This window comes from Eutrigla gurnardus, assembly GCF_963514095.1.
Source record: "Eutrigla gurnardus genome assembly, chromosome: 23".
Classification (NCBI taxonomy): Eukaryota; Metazoa; Chordata; class Actinopteri; order Perciformes; family Triglidae; genus Eutrigla; species Eutrigla gurnardus.
Window position 1 is genome coordinate 13,390,889 of NC_139934.1, and position 26,599 is coordinate 13,417,487.

The 26,599-nt window shown below is 40.7% G+C and overlaps 1 protein-coding gene across 3 annotated transcripts; it reads right to left on the bottom strand.

Annotated features, from left to right (window-relative positions):
- Positions 1–240: 240 nt before the first annotated feature.
- Positions 241–26,159, bottom strand: nat16 (N-acetyltransferase 16). 3 transcript variants are annotated; one of them, XM_084003177.1, is made up of 6 exons: positions 26,021–26,157; positions 10,870–11,057; positions 2,950–3,175; positions 1,512–1,736; positions 1,041–1,381; positions 241–835 (listed from the first exon to the last, which is right to left on the bottom strand). In XM_084003177.1, exons 2-6 carry the CDS (start codon positions 10,908–10,910, stop codon positions 607–609), a joined length of 1,062 nt encoding a protein of 353 aa, XP_083859303.1. In that variant the 5' UTR covers positions 10,911–11,057; positions 26,021–26,157; the 3' UTR covers positions 241–606. The 3 variants fall into 3 exon arrangements, with proteins under 3 accessions (XP_083859303.1, XP_083859305.1, XP_083859304.1); XM_084003179.1 differs by lacking the exons at positions 10,870–11,057; positions 26,021–26,157 and adding an exon at positions 6,257–6,330 and having other exon boundaries at positions 242–835; XM_084003178.1 differs by lacking the exon at positions 10,870–11,057 and having other exon boundaries at positions 243–835; positions 26,021–26,159.
- Positions 26,160–26,599: the final 440 nt, after the last annotated feature.

Consider the following 26,599-nt stretch of genomic DNA (forward strand, 5'->3'; position numbering starts at 1 on the left):
GATGCTGTTGCTGACATTTTAACATTGTGCTTTCCTGATGTAAGCATAGTTTGCAGTGGGATGCTAATAATTAACGTTGCAATCAGGTAAACAGAGTCTGAACTGTTTTTCACAGGTCAGTTTTGGATCTGGTCCAAAGGATTTTACCTGTGAAAACCTCTAAAGGATTTCTATGTTATTTAGCCCCCATCCTTTATTTTCATTGGGGGCACAAAATATTAAGTACACCTCAAAACTACAGCCTTAATAATGGTACTTAAAAATGACTGTAAAATTGTATCAACACCATTGACACAAACTGAATATTAGAATTTTTACAAATATATTTGTAAATGGCCTATTGTAGCTGATTACATGATGTGTTCATGGTTTTATGTCCACTCCCTATATTTGTTTGTGTATTGTTAAATATAACTTACTGCACTCTTAGAAGTTTTGATTTTTAGAACCTTCTTTTGTTTGCTTGGTTTCTATCTCCTCCGTACAGAGGATTGTGTTTTTCTGTTAAGTGTAATTGAGTTGTGTCCATTCCTTGTTGTCTAGACCCTCGTCTTCAGTCCATTCTGGCTCCTTCAACTTCTCCTCTTTCCCATCCACCTTATGTAACTAGATGACGTCTGACTCCACCACGCATTGCTCGGTGTACTCCTTCACCAGCTCCACCATCAAGGTGTTTTGGCAGAATTCGGCCATGGGCTTCCAGAGTGGTGGGTCTAGGAACATCTGGCACATCACATGACCCTTCAGGGTGGCAGTGTGGCGTTGCAGGTGGCTCAGGAACTGCTGTCGAACCCGGTCCAGGTCTTTACCGAACATGTCAATATTCAGGTAATACCTGGTTAAACAAAAGTGTAACAGTGAAAATGAATTCTTAATTTGAAAATGAATAACTCTTCAAATAAATCACACACCCTATGGTACTGCTGTTGGTGCTATGGCAGACCGCTCTGTATACTACTATGTAGTGGCAGTACTACTGGACACTTTCTTATGGACAGTAATTATCCCTGACTTAACAAGCATTATGAATCAGCACTTACCAGTCTTCTCCAATGGGCACCCTGAAAGGGAAGGTACAGAGACTGGCAACAGTGGGGTCGGACACATCATCCACCACCCAGTCAATATCCTTCTTCAGTACGATGGCCATGTTACTGGGCAAAAGCTTGAATGGCTGCCAGTCTTGGATGATGGTGGCATTTGGAAGGACCTCCTGCATCAAGTCAGTGGTCAAATACAGCCGTTGGACAGCTGTATGGTCGAGATGCACCGGAGGAGGGTTGGAGGAGGTGGACCAAGAAGATTGGATGTCTCCAACAGGGCCAAGCTCAGAAAGACGGAACTTGAGGTCTTCAGCTCTAAAGCGTACCAGCAGAATACCCTGTAGGGAAGCAAGCCACAGTATGAGCAGACAAAGAACTACAATGCTAAACAGAAAGCAAGGCTGATTGCAACGTCATAAGCATAAGCCCAGACCAAAAACACAGAAAGTCTTATTTTGTTGCTGGTACCTGCTTGGTTATGAGGCGATACTTCTGGAAATCTTTGGGCCCAAGCTGATCATCGCGGGTCAAGCGGGTTACTTTGACCTCAGGGTACTTGGATTTGACCAGCTCGCAGCAAAAGCGTAGCAGAACTCCTGCCACGCCCTTGCCTCTTTCCTGAGGGGCGACACGTAGACCTTCCACCAGCATAGTCTCCCCATCGTCAATCACACACACTGACTCCAGAGCAATCTGTTGAACAGGAAGGAAGACAAAAACAATCACACTTATGTGTCCTTTTTACAAGTTTACATCTTTCCTGTAGCTGTTTAAGAGATTTTGGAAATAAGAACAAATTAATTTAGCATGGAGTGGGTGTCAGTTTCTGCTGTATATCCATCTTAGTTGTGCTAGCAGCATACTATACATCCCATGTTAGCATGGAACAGTAGTTAGAGGTTGGGGACACAGCTAGCCATACCAAATAATGTGACATGTGACCAGTAATTCCAAAGTTATTTGAATATTGCATTCTTGTGGTACCACTGTGTTAGCACCACTGTGTTAGCATTGTTAGCACCACTGTGTTAGCACAGTTTGTCTTACTGTGATATTTCCCCATTAATAGTCTGCAATTCACAAATACTGGTTTCATACTAAGGTTTCGGAAACAAATAAATGTCATACAGTGTTGTGGTGACTAAATACAGTATATATAAATATGTTGTGAGGAGTTTCCGTTAATTGTTGGTGAATTATAGTAAAAATTCTAAGCCAAACAAGACAGTTATCACAGTAAACGGCCTAAGTATCTCCTACAACTTATCCAATGAGCCAATTAATCACCTATAGATGTTGATGTTGATTGTTTGTAATGCTTCACTTAGAGTTTTGCTGTCGATTCGGGGTGAAGTTAGATTGTTTAGACGCTGCTGCAGGCATGGTAAAATTAGCTGCAGCTGCTCTGCTAACGTTAACTGTGCCTACAGCTGTTGTGGGGGATTTAACTTTCAGGCTCTGATAAACGGTGCACTCTTTAGCTTTTAGATCCATCGTATTCTTTATGTTCTAGACATGCTTTGCATTTCACGTTACAAAGACTGCAGCAAGTGATGTCCGTGTGTCCGTGTCGAAGTGACTCCTTCAACGCCCCTTGGTGACATAGTACACTCCACTGAACAATGGTGCAACTTTGATCAGTCACTTACTTATTGCTTACTTACTTACTCAGCCACAGAGTGACATATAGGGCTGGCACCAGCAATTATATGGCTGCTTGTTAAACCATTATGACTGGTTTTGTCACCAGTTGTGCAGAGGTTGCATACAGTTGACTCAAAATGTTCATTGGATCCTCGATGTTGGGTGAGGATGATAAAATGTACATCATAAGTACTATCCTGGCTAAGTGGATGGAGATACGACTGTATCTGCCGTGATTATGCATGCGCTGTATTTAACGTACCACTTTTCCCTGTTTGCGAGCCAATATGACTGTGCGGTTGGTCTCCTGCAGCCAATTGGTGTATCTAGTGGGAAGGTAGTCTAGGCCCCCATAGATGCCCTGGCTCATAGCCATGATCTCATCGAAGTCCTCCTCAGTAGCCACGGAGAACTGAAGGCCCGCCTGGGACAGGGCCTCTGGGAGCTGGAGCATAGTCAGGCTGGTATCAATCTTCATCTTGAAATAACTGATGAGATATAAAGTGAAGGAGAGGTTATTGTAGATGGCATTTATTTGTCTTAAACCAGGATTTAGGAGTTCCTGACAGGTGGACAAATTCTGGCTGGTGCAGAAACACAGAATGGACATCTTTTGATTCATACAAGCTCCTTCAAATATCTCTGCTTGGATAATAGCTGTGTCAAGAAACAAAATAAGCGCTCAAATATAACATATCAACATACACACATCACTACATTGTACTGATGAATAAATAGGAGTTAAAGGGATGATACTGGTACAGGGAAAAAAACAACTAGCAGGACAGGAAGAAAAAAGGTGACAAAACATTACCAAAAACATAACTATTGATGGCAAGATTTTGGATCAATCCCACAGAAGTGACCAAAAGGAAAGCGAAACAGATGACTGCCGGGATAAGAGATAAGTGCCAGGTAGCTGTATTAGATTAAGGGTGCATTCACAAGCCAACATGTAGTCCATTTTGGACTGTTGTGGGAATAGGTAAGAAGTGAGCAGTATAGAGACAAATGCAGGGGGAAGTGGATGAATGGAACAGAGGGACTAAAAAATAGCAAGACAGAGAGAAATAAACCATAGATGGGACAAGCTGAAGAGGCAGAAACAGACAAAAAGATGGACCAAAACAGATAAATGACAACAGGCACAGGAAGTAGAAGACTGGCACCTATCTTGATCCCTATGTCTTTACCCATAAATCCTGTAAATCCATACCGACAGCCCCCTAATCCATACACTAATACCCTCTGATACCCAATCCACATTGCAAACACTGGTATTTGTCCAGGAGTTAGCTAAAGAATTCACAGAATTAAATAGACAAAGATAAAATGGAGAAAGCTACGGACGCTTTTGTCCCATATGCCCTAAAAGCACACAATACTTTTACCTCATCCAGATACATTAGGGTGCATTTTATCTATGAAAAGTGCTCAGAAAGTTCCCCAAATGTTCTGGAAGCAAAGTGTTGTGGCTGCTAACCACATTAAATAGTATTGTACAAGTGCCAGAAGTTTGGCCTCTGCACTAAGGAAAACAAAAACAAGATGCTTGCTCTTATGAAGGTTTTTGCATTTAATTAAGTTAAGATACAATGCATTAACACATGATGCTGTACAGTGTGATCAAATCAAATAAAACAAGCTTGTGCAAAAAGGAAACGTGCAACAAAACACAAGAATCCATACAAAGAAGCGATACAATATGATAAGATACAACAAAATATGTTAACATACAATATCATAAAGATAGGGCTGGGTATGATATCACAATTGTTTAAGAATATTTAATTGATTAAGCTGTCAAGTGCTGCCCTCACTGATCAGATATTTTGACCTAAAAAAATGATATGGTTAATGTGATTGCGTTTTCCTTGTGGGCATTTAGCATCTGTTTGTGTTGAGATAGGATAGTATTTCTTTTCACCTGCCAATTCTGCATTTCACTGGGAAAGGGTGACGCGTGGGAGATTCATATTAATCCCCCTCCTGACACCCAGCGTGCAGGTCCCCCGACCGAGTAGAAGGAGTTGCTATGGCAATCCCTGTCCCCTACAAAATTCTGTTCCCATACAACTAAACTGCACTCTCAATTGCGTTTCCGAGGTAACATATTTTATTCCAGACCGAAAGGTAACAGCTTTAAACAGTTTGAAATACAAAAACAACGCAACCAAACTACATGTTTAGCTTTAGTAAAAAAAAAAAAACAAGTTTGAAAATGACCACTAAACTAAACAAAATGCAACAAAAGTTCTAGTTATGTTCAGGCAAAAAAATACTTGACTCATAGAGGACACAAACACAGTATCCTGGTGACAGCCCATTCCCCGCCCCGACCTCCTCCCTTCGCCGGGCGGACTAGTTTGAAACGTATTTGTGATATGTTAAGAGAAAACATAGTCCATGAGATAATACTTTTCCCTCAAAACGTAATTCACAATTCAGTTTAGTTGTGTGGGAATGTAATTTTGCTGGCCGTGGACATCGATGATAGCAAATTGTTTTCATTGGAACTCGACACCAAGTTGGAGTTATAGTTACCACAAATTGAACCACAAGACCTTTGAACTTTACCCCCTGTGCCACACATGCACCGAAATAGAAACAGTAATGTGTCTGTAACACTGAGGTTTTGCATTTGCACTGATGACAAACAATTCCAAATGATACCCAGCCCTAGCTATGATAGATGCCAATACAATTATAATGAGCAGGAGACTGCAAATTGTAATGGAGGTCCAACACAGAATTCAGTAAGCTAGCTCACAGACAGACACAATTGAATGTCCATAACTGAGGCGTCTGAGATATAGGATTTCAACTGCTGCTAGCCAGGCTCAAACAAAAGACAATGGCGAGGAAACACTAACATCCAACTATCCACTACTGATCTAAGCTCAATGGATATACAGTATATGTCAATACATGAAGGAAAACTGAAAACTGTTATAAAAAAAATCAGTCTGGAATACTGCCTTTCAATTCAATGCTACACACATCCACTCTTGAATGACTGCACTTTAGTGGGTCAATACAGCCCCTTTCACTACTGCTACCCTGAACTTATCTAGACTTTACAGAGGTGCATGTATATTTTTATCGTGGGGCCGACACCAAGCTTGCCAGACATATTCAAGAAACAGCAAGGGACTACCCAAAAGTGAGAACATGGACAATCTCCTGTTTTTTTGCTACATGTGTGAAAGGGAAAGTCCAGACAACGTTTGAACATGATTCTCCACACATAGGGTGTCATGCAGCAACATTCTCTTACATCAAAAACAAGAATAAATTAAGTCAACCCCAGATGCACCAAACGTTCTTAACCATCCAAATATGCTTTCACCCTGGTGTGCGTAGTGACAAATCCCACTTGAATGAAATTGGATCCATCAGAAGCTGAATGACTGCAACATCAACTAAGCGTTTTATAATCTTAATTGGGATCAGTGGACCAATAGTATTTCTTTAGCAATCCATTATGATTATTCTGAAAACATATAATAATCTCAATTTGATTATATGATGTTCATGCATTTTTTTTTATGTTCCTCAATTTTACTTACGTTTCCTTGCGTTGGACAAACAATTTGTGGACTGTGAAAACCAGTTGTTTTTTTCTTATGTTGGTAAAAGTGCTCTCGACCACTGGTAATGTTTTCTCTTACCTAAGAGAAGGGCAAAAATAAGAAAACATTGGTGAATCCCAGAAAGCAGTGGGTACTAACAAAATAAGGAGAAATTGTGGATACAAACAAAAATTAAAAGAAATTTGTTCCTATAGCCTTCCTGCATGAGGCCAAATGTTCAAAGTTCATATGAGAAAGCGGCTTAAGACATGATCTCTTCTGAATCCCAATTCCAGAGCCAGAACACGACCATAGTCACAACCTCATCGAATATTTTAGAGATACAGGACACCAGACACAAACTAAATGCCACCATCACGGAAACAATTTAACGTTGGGTTCTGACAGCAAAGCTAGGTTTAGCCAAAAAATACTTACGTTTAGGCAAAACATCACAAAAGGGTCACAAATGTAACTTCACAATAACTTAACAACACTTGCTTGTACGTTGTTAGAAAGTCTGTTATGGTCTTGCATTTAATATTTGTATTTTATTTTGAAGTCCAATGCCTCCGTGTCCTGTTTGTTTGACTTCCTGTCTTTGTGGTTTTCCCTCCTTTTTTCTGTGCATCACTTCTGTTCAAGAAACGGCAAGAGACTTGCTCTGCTCTCTTTGTTTTCACCATTTAGTTTTCAGCCTGCCCTCATGTCTCACCACCTGTGTCTTGTTGTCTAGTTCGTTCCTGGTTCCCTGTGTCAGTGTCAGGTCGTCTGCTTTAGTCCAGTGTCTATGTTCCTGCTGTGTTTGTCGGTGTGTGTTTGTTCCTCGTTCGATTTCCTTTGGTCTGCAGTTTGTCTTTGCATTGCTTCAACCTCTTGTTTCCTGTGAGTTTTTGGAACCTGCTTTTGTCTGTCACATGGATGTGTTTAATTCACGGGTCCACCATGACAGAGGATCCTGACTTTCCATTAGCATGGTTTCTGTGGTGCCATCACATCATTTGAATACGTGTCCACCACCATGTAATGCGCTGTTAACAAGTTGTGGTAATTTCACGTTTTTCTGTGAAACCAAGCTTAGAACCACTTACTACTCATAAGGACCATCAAGTGTGGCATATACTGAGGCAGTACACTATCCCCGCTGCTTTCCTGCATTTGAGTAGAATGCAGGTTCAAGAATAGGAATACTAGGAGCCTCCTGTTCCGCATAGACCACATTTGCCCAATTGTGGACACATGGTTCCAAAGAGAGAGAGGATTACTGGGACTGAATGGCTTGAACTAACAGATGGCCACACAGACACACAGGGCAGCTTTATACTTAAGACATTCACAGTCACAATGGGGCACTGAAGCAAGGAAGAGCTAGTGAAAGACAAGGACTGTAGTGAGGCGCCACCTCAACAGAAAGAACTAGATCCAAGCCAGACATACCCATCTGTAGTCAAGTAGAACAACTTTATAGACCAAGTCCTGGAAGCTCCTAACAAAGAAAGAAGAGAATGATCCCAACTGAAGAACAGCACCCAAAAGACCCCAGGAAAGAGAAGGGCCGGGGCTAAGTGGCTATCATGGAGAGTTTCCTTAGAACCACTTAATGGTACACAAATATAGTGCCTTCCAAGGATGAGCCATTGTCCCAGAGTACAGAAGGTAGGAGTTGGGTTTAGAGTGTTCCGTTGATAGATGACAATGGAGTAGAAGGCCGGACTAGGATAGTATCAAGTACAGCACCACATCACCAAAAAGAGAAATGACCAGAATCCAGGTAGGACCAAAAGTGATCATTACTCAGCATACATTTGCATGACCAAGTTGAAGAAATCATCATGTAGAGAAACAATCCAGATGAACTTAAGGAAAGGTTGTGAGAAAGCCTTCAAAAGTAAAATCCTACTTACATATATATGGTACCAATTTGTTCAAAAAAATGACAAAATTATGAAATGTTTTGAAAATGTAATTTATTTCCAGGTCTAGCATGCTTAACATTTGAAAACAAGGCTCTTTTATTCTATTTGTGAATACATGTCTACAGGTTATGCTGGTACATAAGCCATGTCTGCTAAATGCTACAGTAGCACCTTTAAAGTGCTGCTGAAATGCTGATAACACTCCACAGCAGAACAGGCAGTTCCACAGCATCACACCGGACCTGTTTCCAACATGTTTTTATGTCATCTGCCTCATACACATATTCAATACAGTAGTCTACACCTGATACAGAAGTGCATGCCATTATTTAGCAGGTGTAGATAGTTACATCTTGAAATTGAAAACTTGCGAGAAGAAATGTGTCTGTTGTTGGGCTGTTTTCACTCCCAGCTTGTCAAATACAGCAGTATGGTCAGTGACCCTACAAGTCAAACTAGAGTATGATGTGTTAACAAAGTAGTTTTGGTGCACAGTACTTTCACAGAACTTTTGCCTGGGAGACAGATGTTCATGTCTGGCGTGAAACCAAAAGTCTACTTTGACTTATTTTATGTTAAATAACATGTAACATATTCTACTTTCTACGTAACAATGTTATGTAATGTTACTACGTCCTACATCGGAAATGTAGACTACTTAACTATCTAACAAAATGCTTATTTTAACTCAAACCACAATCTTTTCCTCATCTTAATCAAGTTGTTTCGCTGCCTAAATGTTACGGTACCAACTGACGGTAGAGGGGTATGTAGATCAGTGTGAAGCGTAGGGCCACTGACCAAATGTCGGTATTTGACGAGTTAGGGGTGAGATCGGTGTTGCTGGTGTAGATCAGAATGTAACCATAGAAATTGAATAGGAGTAGAACGGACATCTTACTGTTTTCAGTGTTTAACTAATAGCTACAAAAGAAAATGCTAATTTTTGTTAGTTGTTATTGAGACTACACACTTCATTTCGGTCAGAAAGTGTTGTAGCAGCTCAACAGGAAGAGAGTGAATGCACCTCTGCAGAGACATTTGGCTAGTTAGCCAGTTAACTAGTTGGCTAGCTAGCTTGTCCTTCTCCGAGGTGGTGGGGAGTAAGGCGAGGGGCTGGTAGACCTAACACTGTCGCTGTACACCAGCCCGCTTCTCAACTAATTTTCTGTAACCAGTGTAGAATTAAAGAATTAATAAAATACCAAGCTGGCTAATTAGCCAGCTGTCCACTAGTAAGTAAGCTAGCTTGCCAATTCCACTGTTTTAATTTGCACTTTTTACAGAAAATGAGCCAAAAAAAAGTTGTCACTCATCTAACAATAGCAATGTGCTTTCCAGCGGTATAATAGCCTACAAGTGTGTGGATGTCCATTCTACACCTATTTTGTTTCTACTGTGAGACTTCACAGGGATACTGGAAAATGCTGAAATGCTCAATGCTTAATCTGTACAAAGTAGTTCTGAATAAACAGGCTGTCTATTGAAAAGAAGCCCAAATACAAGAGCACTATCACATGTTACATTCAACAAATGGATGAGTGTTTCTTTGAAACTGAAAAAGAAAATGGGGATACATTTGTACAACACAACCTCTGGGCATACTTTATCGTGGCTGTACTTGGTTATTATTGGCCCTTTTTCATTACCTGTCAGCTTGTGCTGTGTGTGTCTAAGCACTGTCTTTTCATGCCATTAAGAGAGGGGATTGGACAGGGGGGCCTTGTCAGTCCCTTAGGGGAGTTGTTGGTTTGTAGAGGCTAAAACAGAAATGCTAGACATGTTCCAATAATCTATCAATGGGCCATGTGAGCTGTAAGGGCATTTGTAGTGAAAACAGTGTCTGGTCACACGTACACACTGTGGACACTGGTATTTTTCCATCCTGCTTTGATGCTTTGAGATGAGGTGTCAGGCTTGGCTGGTCCTGCCAATGAGAGCGATGCTGTTTTGTTTTGTTTTTGTGTTTCCCTCTCCCTCTCCTGCTCTCTCTCTCTCTCTCACACACACACACTCATTGATTCATTCTTCTCCCTATTCACTCTCTCATGCTCTAACTTCCTCCCTCTCTTCGGGCTGGCAGTGTACTCCAAACAAAATGGAATTTGGCACATTTGCAAAAGGCCGTTGAGAATTGCCATCACCACTTGCGAGCAATAGCTAGTAGTTTCGCAGCAGATTGGGGTCCGGTCATTTGATGATGATCGTGCCAGATTGGGGGGTGGGGGGTGGGGCTTTGGAATTCTGGTGTGAAAAGACCTAATGGAAATGAGAAATTCGTAATCCAAAAGGATGTAAGCGCATTCCGTCAGATGACTTTTTTGGTTACGCAAAATGGTGCCAACAATGACCACAAAGACTCTGCCAATAGTGAGGAGGAGTTTCAGCAATGCCACAAAACCATAAATCCCAAGAGGTGGCATCATAGGAATAATATATTGTAACTCCAAAGAGATTGTTCACCTGATGGTTTATCAAAGAGAGCAAAACTCAGCATGTTAAGAGAAGCCGAGTGGTATTCCGGCCACTACACAATGTGGCACACATTCCTCATGAGCATGTCATTTCAACGAACCAGATTTGATTCTTTTGGAGTATGCTGCCAGCTCTCCTCTTAGCCTTCCCACACCGCCACACAGAATAGATAACAGGTATCTTGAGCAGCCGAATAATACAAAACTCAAAGGAACACACCATGTCTTCGGTAGATTATCCTGTTGGTGTGATGAGAACATGGGTCACCAAAATCATTCATGTCTCCAGGGCTGGTTCCTCGGCTCCAGCGCTTCATGCCAGTAGGCTCCATGCGGACGCAAACACATAAGCAAACCGCTCTGTTGCACGATAGCAGGCTCCATGTCATTTTTCCCACGCTGCCCCGCCTATACATGAAACAAACCATTGACACACAGGCACCAGAAAATGATTAGTTGGTGAATCTGTCCATCATTACGCTGTGCTTGTTGACAATAAGACAACTGTGCGATATATACTTAATCACCTACACTGGTTGGTTCTGTGTAGGGTTAGCTATGCTAAGAAAGAAAGAAAGAAAATGGCTATGCAACATTTCTACCAGTTTCTATACATCATGAATAACGTGTGCATATTTGCTTAATGACATTAGATCTCTTATAATACATTCTGCTCTGACAAAAAAAAAAGTCCTATGTCCTCGACAGAGATTATAAATGACTAGCACCCCTAATCGTGGTTTATATATACATTTATTAGGGGTGTCAAACTATTCAAAATTTTAATCAGATTAATCACCATTCGTAAATATAGCCACATTTTTGTATAAATATATAATAATAATTGTATATATTGTTGGGGGAACAGAAAGATACATGACAGAAGGCCTATATGCACCAGAATTTGAATTTGAGTACAAATTTGAATTTGTGTTTTGCTGATACAAACAGAAGAGTTTGCAGTAGATATTAATAATTAACTGTTTTATCTGCTACACAAAAATATTAAATATAAAAAAGCTAAGAGACTTAGAGGAGCAGTTGTCACTTGATGAATAGGGCTGGTCCACCTTAAAGGTCAGCCTACCTTAAGTGTTCCTGAGCCAGAGTTGTTGCTAACTTCTGGGCCTAACTCTAATTATCAGCTGGCTGACAACAAGACAGGAATTTATTTTTTCCCTGACAAATAAATTGCACACACTACACTGCAATGTTCACAGCTGTAATGCCATTATACTCTCTCTCTCTCTCTCTCTCTCTCTCTCTCTCTCTCTCTCTCTCTCTCTCTCTCTCTCTCTCTAATATAATCTGCACGATTCTTACTTTTTTTTAAATATAAAATTGGCCTGAGATAAGAAGTTAACTGGATGTAGCTAACTGACTTACAGGACCACACAAGCTGTTATGCAAGTATGTGACTGTTAAAAAGAAAAGTATGACTCAAGGTCTGCCTTCTAAAATGACCTTGTGGAATGATGTACAGAGACATCTGAATCTTAGCGACCATCCATTATGGCAAAATGGATGAGTCCATAGTGGGACATTATAAAGATGGAGGTCACGGTTAGTGGCAACCTTTGGATTTATTGGTATTGAAAGAGAAAGGTGACCCCCATTGTAAATAGATTTCTATAAATGGGCAGGCTATTTAATAATATATATATAATAAAATAGCATGAAACTCCAAAGACTCTAAAAGAATTGCTTAATTAGCTGTTTCACCAAAGTTTTGGTCTACATCAAATGATTGATTAAACAAATTGTAATAAAGAGGGTTTGGTTATACCTGTATTACAAGATGTGGATTATTTTTAGGGCACCAATTAGAAATAAGTCTAAAATAGTGTTAAATGATGTATCTATACACTACAAGATCCATGCATTCAGATATTCACTGCATTACTTGTGAATGCCTCAACTAGGGATTAGAAATAAATGCCATTTTCTGCAGTAAATATAATTTAATATAGCCCAATGAAAATGACCTTAATGTGCCATCTAAAAATCAATACCTTCCATGTTGGGAGAGGCATGCCAACCGATACTGGGTCTCATTCTGCAGCAGGCTGTTTAATAGGTCACAGTGTGGAGAGTCCCTGGTGCTGAAAACAAGTCTATAATAACTTCCACTGCTCTCATCAGTGACTCTTCGTACTTGTACAGGAAACCAGAGATTGTATTAATGAAACTACTGGGGCTTAAACAAAACAAAAAAATATATTATTATTATAAAACGTTAACATATTTTGTTTGACTAAGAGATATATTTAGATTTTAATTCACTTTTTCTTGTCTTCGACTGCATTTTCACATCCTCACAAAGAGGATTTTATTTCGAGACCAGTCAAGACCACAACTACATTTCCTGTGCAATTGTTCCTGCTTCAAATTCAACTGATAACTCAACTTGAGTTGACGGTTCTAATTTGACGTAATTTGGCTTCCTAAACCACAGAGTTCCTCTCCAAAAGAGCATCCAAGAGACAACACGGCATTGTGGTCGGGTCATGGTCTTGACTCAGTCTCAATCCCTATAGTCTTGGCCTTGTCTCCATCTTGATACACCCTGGTCTTGGTCATAACTTGATATCCCTTTAGCAGGTCTTGACTCTCAAGCTGATAGCTGATTGCTATCCTCCTGCAGCAACCCTGCAGTTGGAGTGGAGTTGATTAGTAGTCGTCCAATTGGATCGGACTACAAAATTAAATTCCTCATTCAGGATGCCGATCGTGTCCAAATATTTCCCCTTCTATTGACCAGTTTGGCAATGTTAACAACGCGTTCCATGTCGTCATGGTAGTTAAAGTTCCAGATCCCAGAAGTCGGTCAGTTGGTCTTGAAGGATCACCTTTGCACGCCATGCAGGCTGGGAAAGACTGCAAGGTATCATCGGTGTGTCTCTATGGTCGTGACCATAGGGAAAGATGTTGCGTGATCTGGTCCCAGCATTAGATGACTGCAGTAAGGAGGAAGAAGTGAGTGTGCCACAATATTTTCAGCTCCGCATGTTGTAGTCATCTGTTGGCTTGTAGAATTTTGAACTCTGAAAAAGCTGAAATGATACAAAATGTTTCCCTTTGCTGGTTGGAGTTACAGAAGGCAAACGTACGTAATACAACTTCAGACGCGAAGAAGAAAGCTTCAGAAAACCGCAAACGACTTCGGGGCTTCGACACACAAGCAGTTGAAATGCAGAACATCAAATGTGGTAGATGATCTGAATTCAACCACAGTTCTTGGATCCTTGGTGAAAGCTGCCTGAGTCACATTAACCCTCTGAGCTTGTTTCTATCAGCTTGCTATTGGTCATTGGTGCAAATACACAGGTCAAAGTTCACCAGAGTTGAACCCACGTAAATGTTTTGCACACTTCATCGGAGGGAATTCACAGATTGTAGCTATCCCATTGGAATTAACCGATTTCGCTGCAGAATTTTGCAGTTTTAAAATCTGGTGTGACCAGGTCTTAATGCAGTTGTGTATGAGGGACCCCATGGTGGCATCACCTTGGTAATGGGGAATATCTACACTTGCATGGCCTCTTACAACATTCCACTTAAGCTTGTAAACTGTGGGCTGATGAATGAGTCGAGGAGAAATTAGCATGTAGTGAGTGGTAGTTTGTAGGACACTACAACACTGCATACCAGTGTTGCGGAGACGGGCGCATGTTCTATGTTTTCCGTGAAGAGGGCAACGAGGTAATCCCTGCCTGGGCAATGTATAATAACATGTATTATACACTGCCCACATAACCCAGATGGTGATAACGACGGTAATGATGATCGTTTTCAAAAAAATAACTGGAAATAAAAGAATCAAAGACAATTTAATGTTGACCATTTTTAATTTCTAGAGCATAACATTGCTCTTTTTTTGTACAAAGTCCTAATGTTCATACACAGTTCTTGCAATGCAATGTCATCCACGTCACCCACGTCCAGTCTTCTGTACCTTTGGCTGGTATCGGACCTCCCAGGGAAGCAGGAGATCTGGAGGAGGTGAGGTTTTCCTAGAAATAAAGATAGGAAAGATATGGACTTTATCATTTGTGTAGTTAAATGCCAAATTTAAAAAAGGAGAAAAAAAGCAATGTATTCATGTTGCCCTTACCTTGGTTAAGAACTCTAGAGTCCGTTAACCAGCACCAGAGGAAGCATTACCCCACTGTTTGAAGCATTGCTTTCTCCAAGCATTCACTGAACCGCTTCAGCAAATGTGCTTAATGGTTTAAGACCTCCACCTGTTAAACGTAGCATCGGTCATGAATAATGTGTTATCTGAAGCATTCTGCATGATTCAGAATGGGGAAGTTTAGGCTTACCAGTTGCTGTAGTAGCATTCTTGTGAGCTCCAAATCCCCTGATGAGCTTTTGATAAGATATTGTACTACTTTTTAGCAACCACAGCAGTCAAGCTCCCAATGATATTGTTGGTGATTTCTTTCCATTTTCTGTGCTTCCTTTATAAGGTTTGAGGCTCAATTTATCATCATTGTATAATTTGCACAACAAAATTTTATCTGCAGTCCAATTTGGTAAGAAAAATACAGACAAAAAACAAAACTATATTATAAGATAACGGGTGGAGAAAGAATGTAGGAGAGGAACGAAGCTGATACTTGTGTATCTCTTGCTGGACAGGAGCAGGGTGAACAGGCTGTGGGTGGTTGGGTTTTGTCATTTTATAACCTTTGGGCTCTGCGCAGGCACCCCTTGTCACCAATCTCACTGATGCTCGGTAGATTGGCGTGTCACAGGGTTAAGGCCCCTAAACACCATGTATGGACATTGCCTTGGTTTTCATTGACCCCAGTGCCCCTGAAATCAAATGTTCTTACATTTGATGTGTATGTATACAGCATATTTCAAATGAAGCGTTGTGCTAAAGTTTTGGTTACATGAATCAAAAATGACGGCTGCCATTGACGTTTCTTTTAAAAATGGCAGGTTTGTACAGAATTTTTTATATCACGCAAGTTACAATTATCTCTGACCAATCAGTGGTCCGTAGTGTTTTAACTCCACTTTCTAGTATCTCAGCTGGTACTACCGAGAAAGCAGCAGGTACCTTACGTTTAAAATGAGTGCAATGTAGAAGAAATGTGATTGTAAATGCAAATGTATTTTGTCAGTTGTTTATTCAGCTGCCTTAATGGGATAGTGTGTAGGATTTGGTGTCATCTAGTGGTGAGGTGGCAGATTGCACACAACTGAAACTTCTCCCTTGTGGCAAGCGTGTAGGAGAATTACAGTGGCCATTCTGGGCTACTGTAGGAACATGGCGACAAGCTCTGTGAAGAGGACCCAATTTTTATGTAGATTTACACTCTAACGCTAACATAATAACATAGCAATTCTCATTTTCTACCAAATTCTATTGATACACACAAAGGAAAACATAGTTATTAATATTAAATTAAATTTATGCCATAGACCCCCCTAAATGCTAGACACTGGCCCTTCAAATATTGGAAGGGAAACACAAAAAATAAATGAAAAATCTGAGAGTGTTTTATATTTGCTCCTGTTCTGTTACAGTTAATCCCAGTGGCTGGATAATAGCTGAAAAGGTGATTCCAGCCGACTGGCAGCCAGAGAGGCTCCGGCTGGGAGCAACAAATCTGATTGGCTGGGACTGTAATGGCTTTAACGAATGAACAGAGTAATTAATGGCGTAGGCGTACTTTAAATCGTCATTTCCAAATAGCTTTTCCCCTCTGAGCACTGATGTGATTATTTATAATCACTGTGACAGTCTTTCATTTTTTGCAGTGGTGTCAGCTGTCGCAAATTAACACCTGAGAGCTCTGAAAGTACATCTGAAATGGAATTGGTTTATTTCTTGTTATGCCAGATCTGCTTGGCATAACACGTCTTGGGCTCCCTTTTATTTTCCCTTTTTAAATTTGAGTTATTGTCCCATCCGCACCTAAATACATCCATCAAGACTTGAACATTGGAGCACACAAGTGCAATTCTCTGATTTGAGCAGATTTTCACAGAATGTGCTGCGGTGGTCAGATTTGTGTTCACCTGTGGGTCACACGCAGTCAGTCAGTAATAGTTATATTACTATGTGACATTTTATTGTTGAAATAGTTTATGATTTAATTTACAATACAACAGAATTCTAGAAATACTTTTTTTCCATACCAATCTATTACAAAAAAGCTATAACGTTATATTATGTAGGATATTATTTTTGTCCTGTCATGTGGGTGGATTGTTGGCCCAGCTCAGCCAGTAGAGAAATGTGTCATTGGCTTAGAAACGGAAAGTAAGTAAAAGAGCTTGTAGAAAGTAGACATACATATAAGAAATACATATTTTTGGCATATTTACTGAATAAGTAGCTTTTTTTATTTTGCATCCAGTGTTTAATAAGGCGGAAACAAACTTGTGAAGTGGAAGCTTCGTTAATCGTCATTTATGGTCCACAGATGAAACAGATTGTCTAACTTATTAACACATTTTAAATTGCTTGTTATGTGTAATCCACCTCTTCCAAGCGTACCGTTCTTAAGTAGTTAACGGAGCGTTGGCCAAACAATCCGGACTTGAGGCTCAATCGTGCCTGGGTCCGGTTTGTATCGTGTGAGTCCCTTAGAAACCGATTTGTGATACATCAAGAGCAAGCGTAATTCCAAATGCAGTTTCGTTGTGTAGGAACGTCATTTTTGGGAGACCAGGCTGGATCAAAATCAGTTAAATACAGGAGGAAATGTTTCCTCTGAAATCCATCCATCCATTTTCTACCGCTTATCCTGTATTCAGGGTCACGGGGGGGCTGGAGCCGATCCCAGCTGTCATTGGGCGAAGGCAGGGTACACCCTGGACAGGACGCAAGTCTATCGCTCCTCTGAAATCATAATTGACAATTGTGTTGTCTGGGGAGGTGACTTTTAAAAAGACCAGGCTGCCCATTATTGTGTTTTTAATAATTTACAGTACATTCAGCATATTTGGCACATTCAATGACAGTTCGGCTGAGCACGTGGGATTTGTTGACAATGAAAATATCACCATCGTTGCATTTGAGTTTCAGTGTCAGTGTCAGACTTTGGGCTGCATGGTTTGGGGTATGGCGATGCACTGCAGCGAGCAGGGATTGATCCATTTCCGTCCTGCTGTTATTTGTCCTGGGTCATCATCATGCACAAGTGCTCGTTAAAAATACCCTCTAAAAATAACTTGAAGTCCCAGTGAAGCGGAAGTTAGGCCGTCTTGATCTTCTGTACTGTGATTATTCCCCACTGAAGCAATATATTTGAGCGCCGTTCAATTACAAGAGGGATTTAAATCAAATGCTTTGCATTTGATTGAACTGTAAAGGAGCTACAGGGGTCTGTGGTTATTAGGAGCAGGTTGATTGATGGATGGATCCCCTTATCTTATTGGTTGAAATCTTTACGTAACCACACTTACGAAGAGAAGAAGAAAATTGGATTTTGATATTTGTTGTGATAGGGTTTAAAGGGCTTTTTTTTCATCTGGACTATAAAAAGCATATATTAGACGCCGGGGTTCCAGAAATCCTGGATTGTGATGTAACGTGAATGCACGTCAACGCAGTGAATGCTGGTGGCCCTGAACTGCTCCTGCAGTAAAATGAGGGTCATGGGGAGGAGGCTGTGGGGGGATGGGTGGGGATTACGTGTGTGTCATTACACCCACGGACAGCTGCGGGTGTAATAAATATGATGAAGCAGTGGAAGGGGAGAGATGTGGAGACGACAGAAACGAAGGCTTTTTTGTGTTTTTGCGTTTCCGAGGGAGCTAGCAAGGCAATGCATCACTGTATGCACACGCGCACACACACACACACACACACACACATATACACAGAGCCCTATTTGACTTTGCAGTAGTTAATCACGAGTCAGGCCTATCTGCAAACAATAAAACTGCTCAGGCAGACAACATTCTTCTCCACCTCCTCCTGGTCTCCTTCTACACTCCGAGCCTCCTCTCGGCCTTTCACCTCTTCTTTGCCTCCTTCTATTTCAGTCTTCCACTCCTAACGTCTTCCTATCCTCATTCATACCTCCATCTCTCCTCTGAACCACCCCCATCCTCCTCCTTCCTCTCAGCCTCCCTACCATCCCCCCCTTCCTCCTGCTTCTCTCCTCCTCCTCTCCTAAATCTACCCCTCCCTCTCTTGTCCTCTCCCCCCGGCCTCCCCTCTGCACTGCAGCACCTATACAGTCATTAATCTCCAAGGTCCCTGTAGTGCGACACACAGTGCGTGTGTGTGTGTTTGTTTGTGTGTGTGTGTAACGCAATGTCACACTGGCTGAAAAGTCACATGCACAGTCAAAGGCAGATTTATTCTTTGCACTTTTGTGTCACAGGTTGCATAAATGTTTGTGAGCTGCTGAATTTCTGCACACATAAAACAGAATTATTATTGCCCACGTTGTTGTTTCACCCACAGACTGTAGAAGTGAACGTATCATCGTGACACCCGTTGGTTTGGGGACTACGGTTCTGAAGCTGTGAGTTTGGCATTTTTGGCCATAATGCAACCAGTGAAGGAAGTGACCATATTTGAACTGTGGAGGAGCGACGGGTGGATCTGATGAACACAAGAGACAGAACAGCACCCCGAGCAGCAACCTTACCATCTGGATCCATCTGGATTCTGGAAGCTGTTAAGAAAGTTAGCTTCATAATTAAAGGTCAACTTTACAGCTATGTTAAAGTTATCTCAGTAGGTAACTGCATTGGAAAGTTGGAAGTGAGCTGTCAATCCCTAGGTAGCCCCGCCTTAAAGCTTATCCTGGAACATAATTTACTAAATGAACATCATGCTGTAATGAAGAAGACTTGAAACTAGAGATGATTGAGACCATAAAGTCATGTTTACAATGTTTACTGATATAATAAATCAATTGAGAAGCAGGGTCATTTTCTAATGCAATCAGATTTCTTTTGCAACCAGAGGTGTCGCCCCCTGATGGCCAATAGAGAGAATGCAAAATTGAGGCTCTTCAGCTTTGGCTTCACTTTTCAGGACCTGAGGTTGCTGCCTGGTTTCACCAAAGAGACCATTTCCTCAGAGAGCCAAAGCGTACAAATCACCGGAAAATCACTATTCAAGCTATTCAAATATTTATTCAAATCTTCAAATTGATTTTAATTTAGCATATAAACAAACCCAAGAACACCAACCAACACAACATATTCCTCCTACATGGAAATGGAAATGTGAAACAAGTGAGAGTAAAATACATTCATCAGAAATTAGTGGAGAAGAAAAAACAAAAAATTTAATTAAATAAAAAATAAAAAGGGATTGGGTTGTGGCATCTAGTTGCAAAAATAAATTAAGTGAAAAGTTGTACATTCATCAGATATTAGTGAAGAAGTATAAAATCAATTCATATATTAAAAATATAAAAAATATACAAATATAAAAAACAAGTTCGAACAAAATTAAAACAATTTGGAATTAAAATAAAATAAAATGGATAGAGATATTCAAGTCAGGTTTTCCGTTAAAACGACTTCTTTCTCAAAATAAATAAAACACTGAATTCATAGATTTAAAATGAGATGAAGGTAGGTTGAAGGACATGCTTCATCCATTTATAATCGCTGGATTTATAATATCCAGAAATAAAAATATCCAAAGTGTAACTGCAGACCATTTGCATCAAAACATCACAGCAAAGCCGCGATCATGTGACATGCATCGAGGCATAGGTAACAGAAAACCTGAGCACACACGAGAGCCTGGTAGGAGGTCACATGACCACATGCGACGCCAGGAACATGGAAGCTTGTCATGATAACACCGCAGAAAATCAGCGAGCTTGAAACAGCAGACTTTAGGGCTTGCAATGACAACACACTAAGTAACACGCGGAGCCCCGTGTGGAATGTACGGAAACGCGGCGGTGTGGACGTCCGCTGCTGGACGCCCTGCCTCTGTTTGCAGAGGACAGGAAGACAGAAGCTGGACTGTGTGTGTGTGTGTGTGTGTGTGTGTGTGTGTGTGTGTGTGTGTGTAAATGTGTTGACAAAAGTGCAAAGAATAGGATGTCCAAGTTGTGCTTTGCTATTTTTTTTTCTCTCTTCCATGATTAATACAATAATGCCTCCACGCTTTCAATTCCAAATACCAAACTGTCAAAAGGCATCAGATCACATCCCCTCTCTCTCTCTCTCTCTCTCTCTCTCTCTCTCTCTCTCTCTCTCTCTCTCTCTCTCTCTCTCTCTCTCCCTCCAGCAGCTGGACAGAGAGCTTGCATGACAACAGCAAAGTTTGCATTCGTGTAATTTCCTGATAACAGTGAATAGTAAGAGTACCGATGATGATGATGATGATGATGATGATGATGATGATGATGATGATGATGAAGATGCTGGAGGGATGGCTGCCAATTTGAGAAACAATACACCCGTCCTGTCACTTTTTAAAGCTGCACTAATCAATAGTGTTATATGAACAATGGATCAGATGACTGTGTGCAATGTGAAAGGAGTAGTCACAGAGCCACGGTGAATTAACCTCCACTCTGCAGTTCCTGTCGGCTCTACGGAGCGTTTTAGCCTCTCCGATTTTGGTTTTGCGGATTCAAAGCAGCTTGCGAGGGAAAAAAGGGGGAGCAAATATTGGACCTAAATGTTTTTCAACCTGGGCGATTTTTTAAATCAAACTAACTGTTAGCAGCAACTTCACTCGTGAGCATGCACAGATGATGAGGCAGCTAGCTAACTGCTGCCGTTATCAACCAGAGCTAACTCAGGGGGCTAATTTAGCTTTCATGAGATTTAGCTTTAAATTCCACAGTAACATGATGAATTACTAATGTTGCTCTGGGTCTGTTGCGTAGCATGTCGATTCGTAGTGTTTAAAGTGGGTATTTGTGCATAGTATCATAATGTATTCATTGCCACAATTCATGTTTATAACAAAATATTCTGCTTCAATCCATATTTGTTGGTGTTCAGCCTTTTAAAAACTAGCCTTAAATGTTTTAAAAACGTTTTCACTCCACTAAAAACCTGTTATCTCTCCCGCTTGCTGCATGCAAAGTTATATTCATTAAAGAAAGTTGATTTAATTTAAGAAAGACTCATTATCAAACTAACTAAACCTAATTTCTTTAGTTTAATTGAGGATTATTTTAGATAATACCATAAAGTATCATGAAACAGATTCAACGCTTCATTCGGAAACTCGAATAAAAGAGAAATGGGTATATTTTTTTTACCAGATGCAGTTTCAGCTTGTTTGCTGCCCCCAAGTGGCCAAATAATCGATGAACGCAGCTTTTAGTCTCTCGAATGTGTGCGTGATTTGCACCTACAGACACCCTGGCTCCCAACATTGTGCCACAGCCTTAATAAAAAACTAAAACCAAGCATTCATGCAACAAAAGGCTTCTAATAATACCAGTGCATTAATCACATCGTGTCATGTTCATGTCAAGTTGACATATTTTGTGACCACTAAGAATGAAGCTAAACCTGGTCCTACCCCTCCATTTTGTGCAGTCTCATGTAGTGTGGTGTGTCCCATTTCTGTTCGGGATGAAGGGCTAGTGGTTATCTAGAGTCCAGATGGTCCGCCAAATGGCGTATTTCCACATGCATAGTCAAATCGAGTGAGGGAAGAATTTTCCCAGAATACATTGCAACTGTGACTGAGAAATGTGTACAAAATGTAGCCAAAATAACCCGATTGTTGTGTGTTTTTTTGTGTCAATAAAAGAAGCCGTGGATGCAGTGGACTCCAGCCTCGTCGGGAGTCTGATACCCCCAGAAGTTACTGTTTTCCATTACTGCAATTGGCATCTGCCCCCCTGCCCCCCTGGCTTCATGGCTCCATACCAAAGAGCCATCAGCCAATCAACAGCACTTTGTGATGAGTGATAGTGTAACGGGAGAAGTAATGTGATAGGTGTTTGTTTCACGTCTTCTATATCTACATATAGGAGAGTCTAGAATCTCCTCTTACAAGAACGTTTGTGAGCCCAATCACTTTGAATGGAAATGAGTTAGCGAGTACATATGCTAACTTTAGTACGCCACCATGCTTTGTGTCTACATGTTCACAAAATGTACACGTTAATGCGATTTTGTAAAACTTTGAGCATGTTAACAATGTTACGTAGTCTGTACATTAGCATGTTGACGTGTTAAAAGTGACTATGTTCAAGCGCAAATGTGAGCATGCTAACACACTAAATGTTGCATGCTAAACATCAATCATTATCATCAGCACTACTTATGCTAGCATAGCATGCTAATGTAGGCATTGAGCCGAGTGTGCGCTCACATTCAGAAACAGCAAAAATTGAAAAACATGTTTTCTTGAATGCTGACAAAATTCAGATACCAATGCGTATTTATAGCTATTAGGTTCAAATTTGAATGCATTAGTTTTAATATTTGATTTTACACCCAATAGACTGCATACAATGGTGGCTTTGAAGCCATTTCAGTACCTGCTTGTTGACACCTTTGCAGTCCTTTCCACCTATAAAAGCCATAGAAACCCCAGATCAAACACTCACAATTACAACCAGAGGCTGAATGAACTGATGGGGGATGAAAGATTGATAACTGTGGTCCCAACTCGCACGCGTCCGTGCCATCAGACAACTCATGCATTGCTTTTAATGTGTGCAATTACCAGCAATAAATAAATCAGCTGTGTTATATGTGTATGCTCCGGGTAAGAAATATTGAACATATACATTTAGTTATCTTGAATGATGGACTTTAGTCGACATCAGGTTTGTTTGCTTTTCACACACTCGTTATAAGATTACAATATGAAACTGTAAAAGGCTTATCCTGCCATGATATAATAAAATTAAAGCTGGTGAATATCATATGAATCCATCACTGGATGAAACTTACGTTAATATAATTTATTTTATGGACAACTTGGATGCAAGTATTTGAGACTGTAATCTTCTAATCTTGTGATTATTTTTGGCAAATATTCATGTTTGTAAATTACTCTTCCACTCCCCCTTTCACTGTTCATGTATGCAATTTGCCAGCTACTTTGTCACTCGCATTTTTTATTAAAAATGCACCTGTCCATATCTCATTCCTTCCTTGTTTACCTTGCTCTTTTGTGCTCCTTGTCCGTACACCTGATTTATTTCTTTGTTTTTTTTGTGTATGTACATAAAGGGGGAAACAAATATCATACGCCAAATGTTGTTTTGGTGGGCAGACTCCTCGTCTTCACCTGACATAAGGTGTGTTTGATTGTCCAAATCAACTATAGCGGTTTGAATCAGGGAATATGGCAACACACCCATTGCTCTCAACCTTTCTTTAATAATCCATAATTCTCAACCAGGAAAGAGGCAGAAAAAAATATGACCCCAAATCACAGAGATGCCGATTCGATTTGGCAAGTGCTGAAGTGCCAAATCGAATCAAATCAGTACAGATCCCAGTCTGGGATGTTCTGGATCATGTTCAGGCGGGATGGGGTCTCTGGCTGACTGGTTCATAAAGGAAAGCCCTGAAGACCTCCATCCTTACCTGCCATCAGTAATGCACTTTAAGAAATAAAGATAATTTGTTTTCTATCCCATCATAAAAACCCCACCTCAATAAAAATCTTACTCCATCAAAACATGTACCATGTGTTAGTTGTTATCTGGAGCTTTAAACAATGAATTGAATGGCTGATTAATCAGTTCAACAGAAAGTGAAGCCCTTCCATGCCTCACCCTGCAAAGGAGGATATAACATTAAAAATGTATGAAGTATAACCTCTTAGACCACACTGAATGATTATTACATTGTATTTTACACGTTGCATCTTCAAGACACAATTCATTAGTCGATTCTTTAACAGGAAGTGAATTGACAGCGTTCAAGTCATGTTTCAAGCCAAATACTAGACATTCTCCGGTTTCAGGTCTGTGTTTTTGTTTCAGCTTGAGCTTTAGGGAAATTGTGATTTGGATGATTTTGGGTGATTTTGCTTCCACAACACGTCCTGTTTTGCATTTCCTAAAATTACCAAAAGTAACCATTAGATGATGGCTCATTTGCATATTTTTACATACATTTTCAGAAAACTTGTAATAATTGTAATCATGTAAATAATCGCCTGGAGAATTTCATGGTGATATCTATTAGTAACTTCGTTTTGCTCGATTCCCCTGTAGTGTTCAAAATGTAATAAAGTCATTTTACAATCAGTATCTTTAAATGTTTTTTCTCAGACTCTCCACTTCAGTATCACTTACATCCACCAAACTTTCCAGTTTTTACAGACGGGGTTGTTCTTATATCATTCATAAACTGATTTATACAACATTTTATTCCTAAAAACATGGTGAAAATGTATTTTCTCTTTTAGGTTTTCTGATTTATGGAGTGATACAACAAAGAGATGCCCTCGGTTAAAACCTTTGACTCTAATATGTCAACAAAATGAAACGAGGATCATGAACATGACTAACATGTCAGGTAATTGAGACAGGATTCCCCTGAGTGGTCCAAATATGTCGACTTTGCAATGATGTGAAACAGAGAAAACGGAGATTTGCTTAAAAAATGACTTGAATACTGTTTTCAGCCCCGGATGAAACAGTTACGAAAACCACTTAAACCCCAAATTGTTAACATCTCAAAATAGCTGCATCCTCATCATCACTGAGGTTCTCCTGCTATTTTTCTTCTAATTCCCAGAACATGTTAACAAAAAACAACAACCCCAGCCGACAATAAACAAACACCAGCAACGACAACATGGTTTAAAGTAGTGTTGTTACATAAGAGTCATGCTGTTTGGTGTTTGCCTTTTGTTATACATGTTCTCATCTGTCATCCCGTTGTATCGCAGGAGCAGCTCTGAGCGGATAGAATGGATGAATGGGACTAAATTGAATATTGCCCATATGACCTTATTCCGTGTGTTGTGTTCAGCAATGTGTTCGACTGGCAGGGGAGGAGGTGGGAGGAAAAAAACCCAAACAAAATAAAACCCTGATGATGCTATACATGTTCAAGGTTTGAGCTCCGTATTCAGCACCGTGTCGTCATGAGTGATAAAGCGAGCACAGAAGATAGGAATAATCCCACAGAGCCACTATGCTGTCATCACCCACAAGCCTGCAACACATTTTTTTTAAAGAATATTACATAACACCAATTCGGGGGGCTTGAAATCAAACAATACCATGAAAATCCGATACGTCACAATGTACCCAGCGGGCCTACCGAGCGCCTACTGAACGCCGCACGCGCTCCACACAAGCAGCCCGTGCAGGGATGCTGTCGGCTGGTAATTTTCCTTCACCCCGACCCTACAGGACAGCACCGAGCCGTCCGTTATCTAACCGGCAGCCGCCTTTCCAGCCGTCTGCTCTTGCGGGTCTTACCGCGGATGATGGCCGGTGGCGGTGTCCTTGGTGTCGGCGGTCGGAGGAGACGGGATGGCAGGCGGTATCACAGGCTGATGCACGAGCTGCACAGTTCCGGTGATGAATGGAAGACGGACAGACCGGCTCTGTCGGCGATCCACCACAAGCCCCGCCTCTCCCAGTTCCCTACGTCAAGCCTCCGTACTGGACTCACTGGAGCGGCTCATCACCGCAGCCCTCCCCCCCTCCGCTATCAGTGTGTGTGTGTGTGTGTGTGTGTGTGTGTGTGTGTGTGTGTGTGTGTGTGTGTGTGTGTGTGTGTGTGTGTGTGTGTGTGTGTCAGTATCAAAGGGACGTGCAGAGACTTCCAAGGAGGACCAGCAGTTGCATTGCACATCTCATTTCAGCTTCTTTTTTTTTTCTCTGTATTTTTTTCAAACAAAGTGGATCAAAATGCAATCAGACCTGTGAAAGTGAACTAAAGGATAAAACACTCAGGGCCCTGCTATAAATAACATTCTGCTTAAACGTCAGTATGCATTTCAGAAAGCACATGTGCCTCTCTCTTTTTGTTCTTTCTCAAATTCCAAATAAATA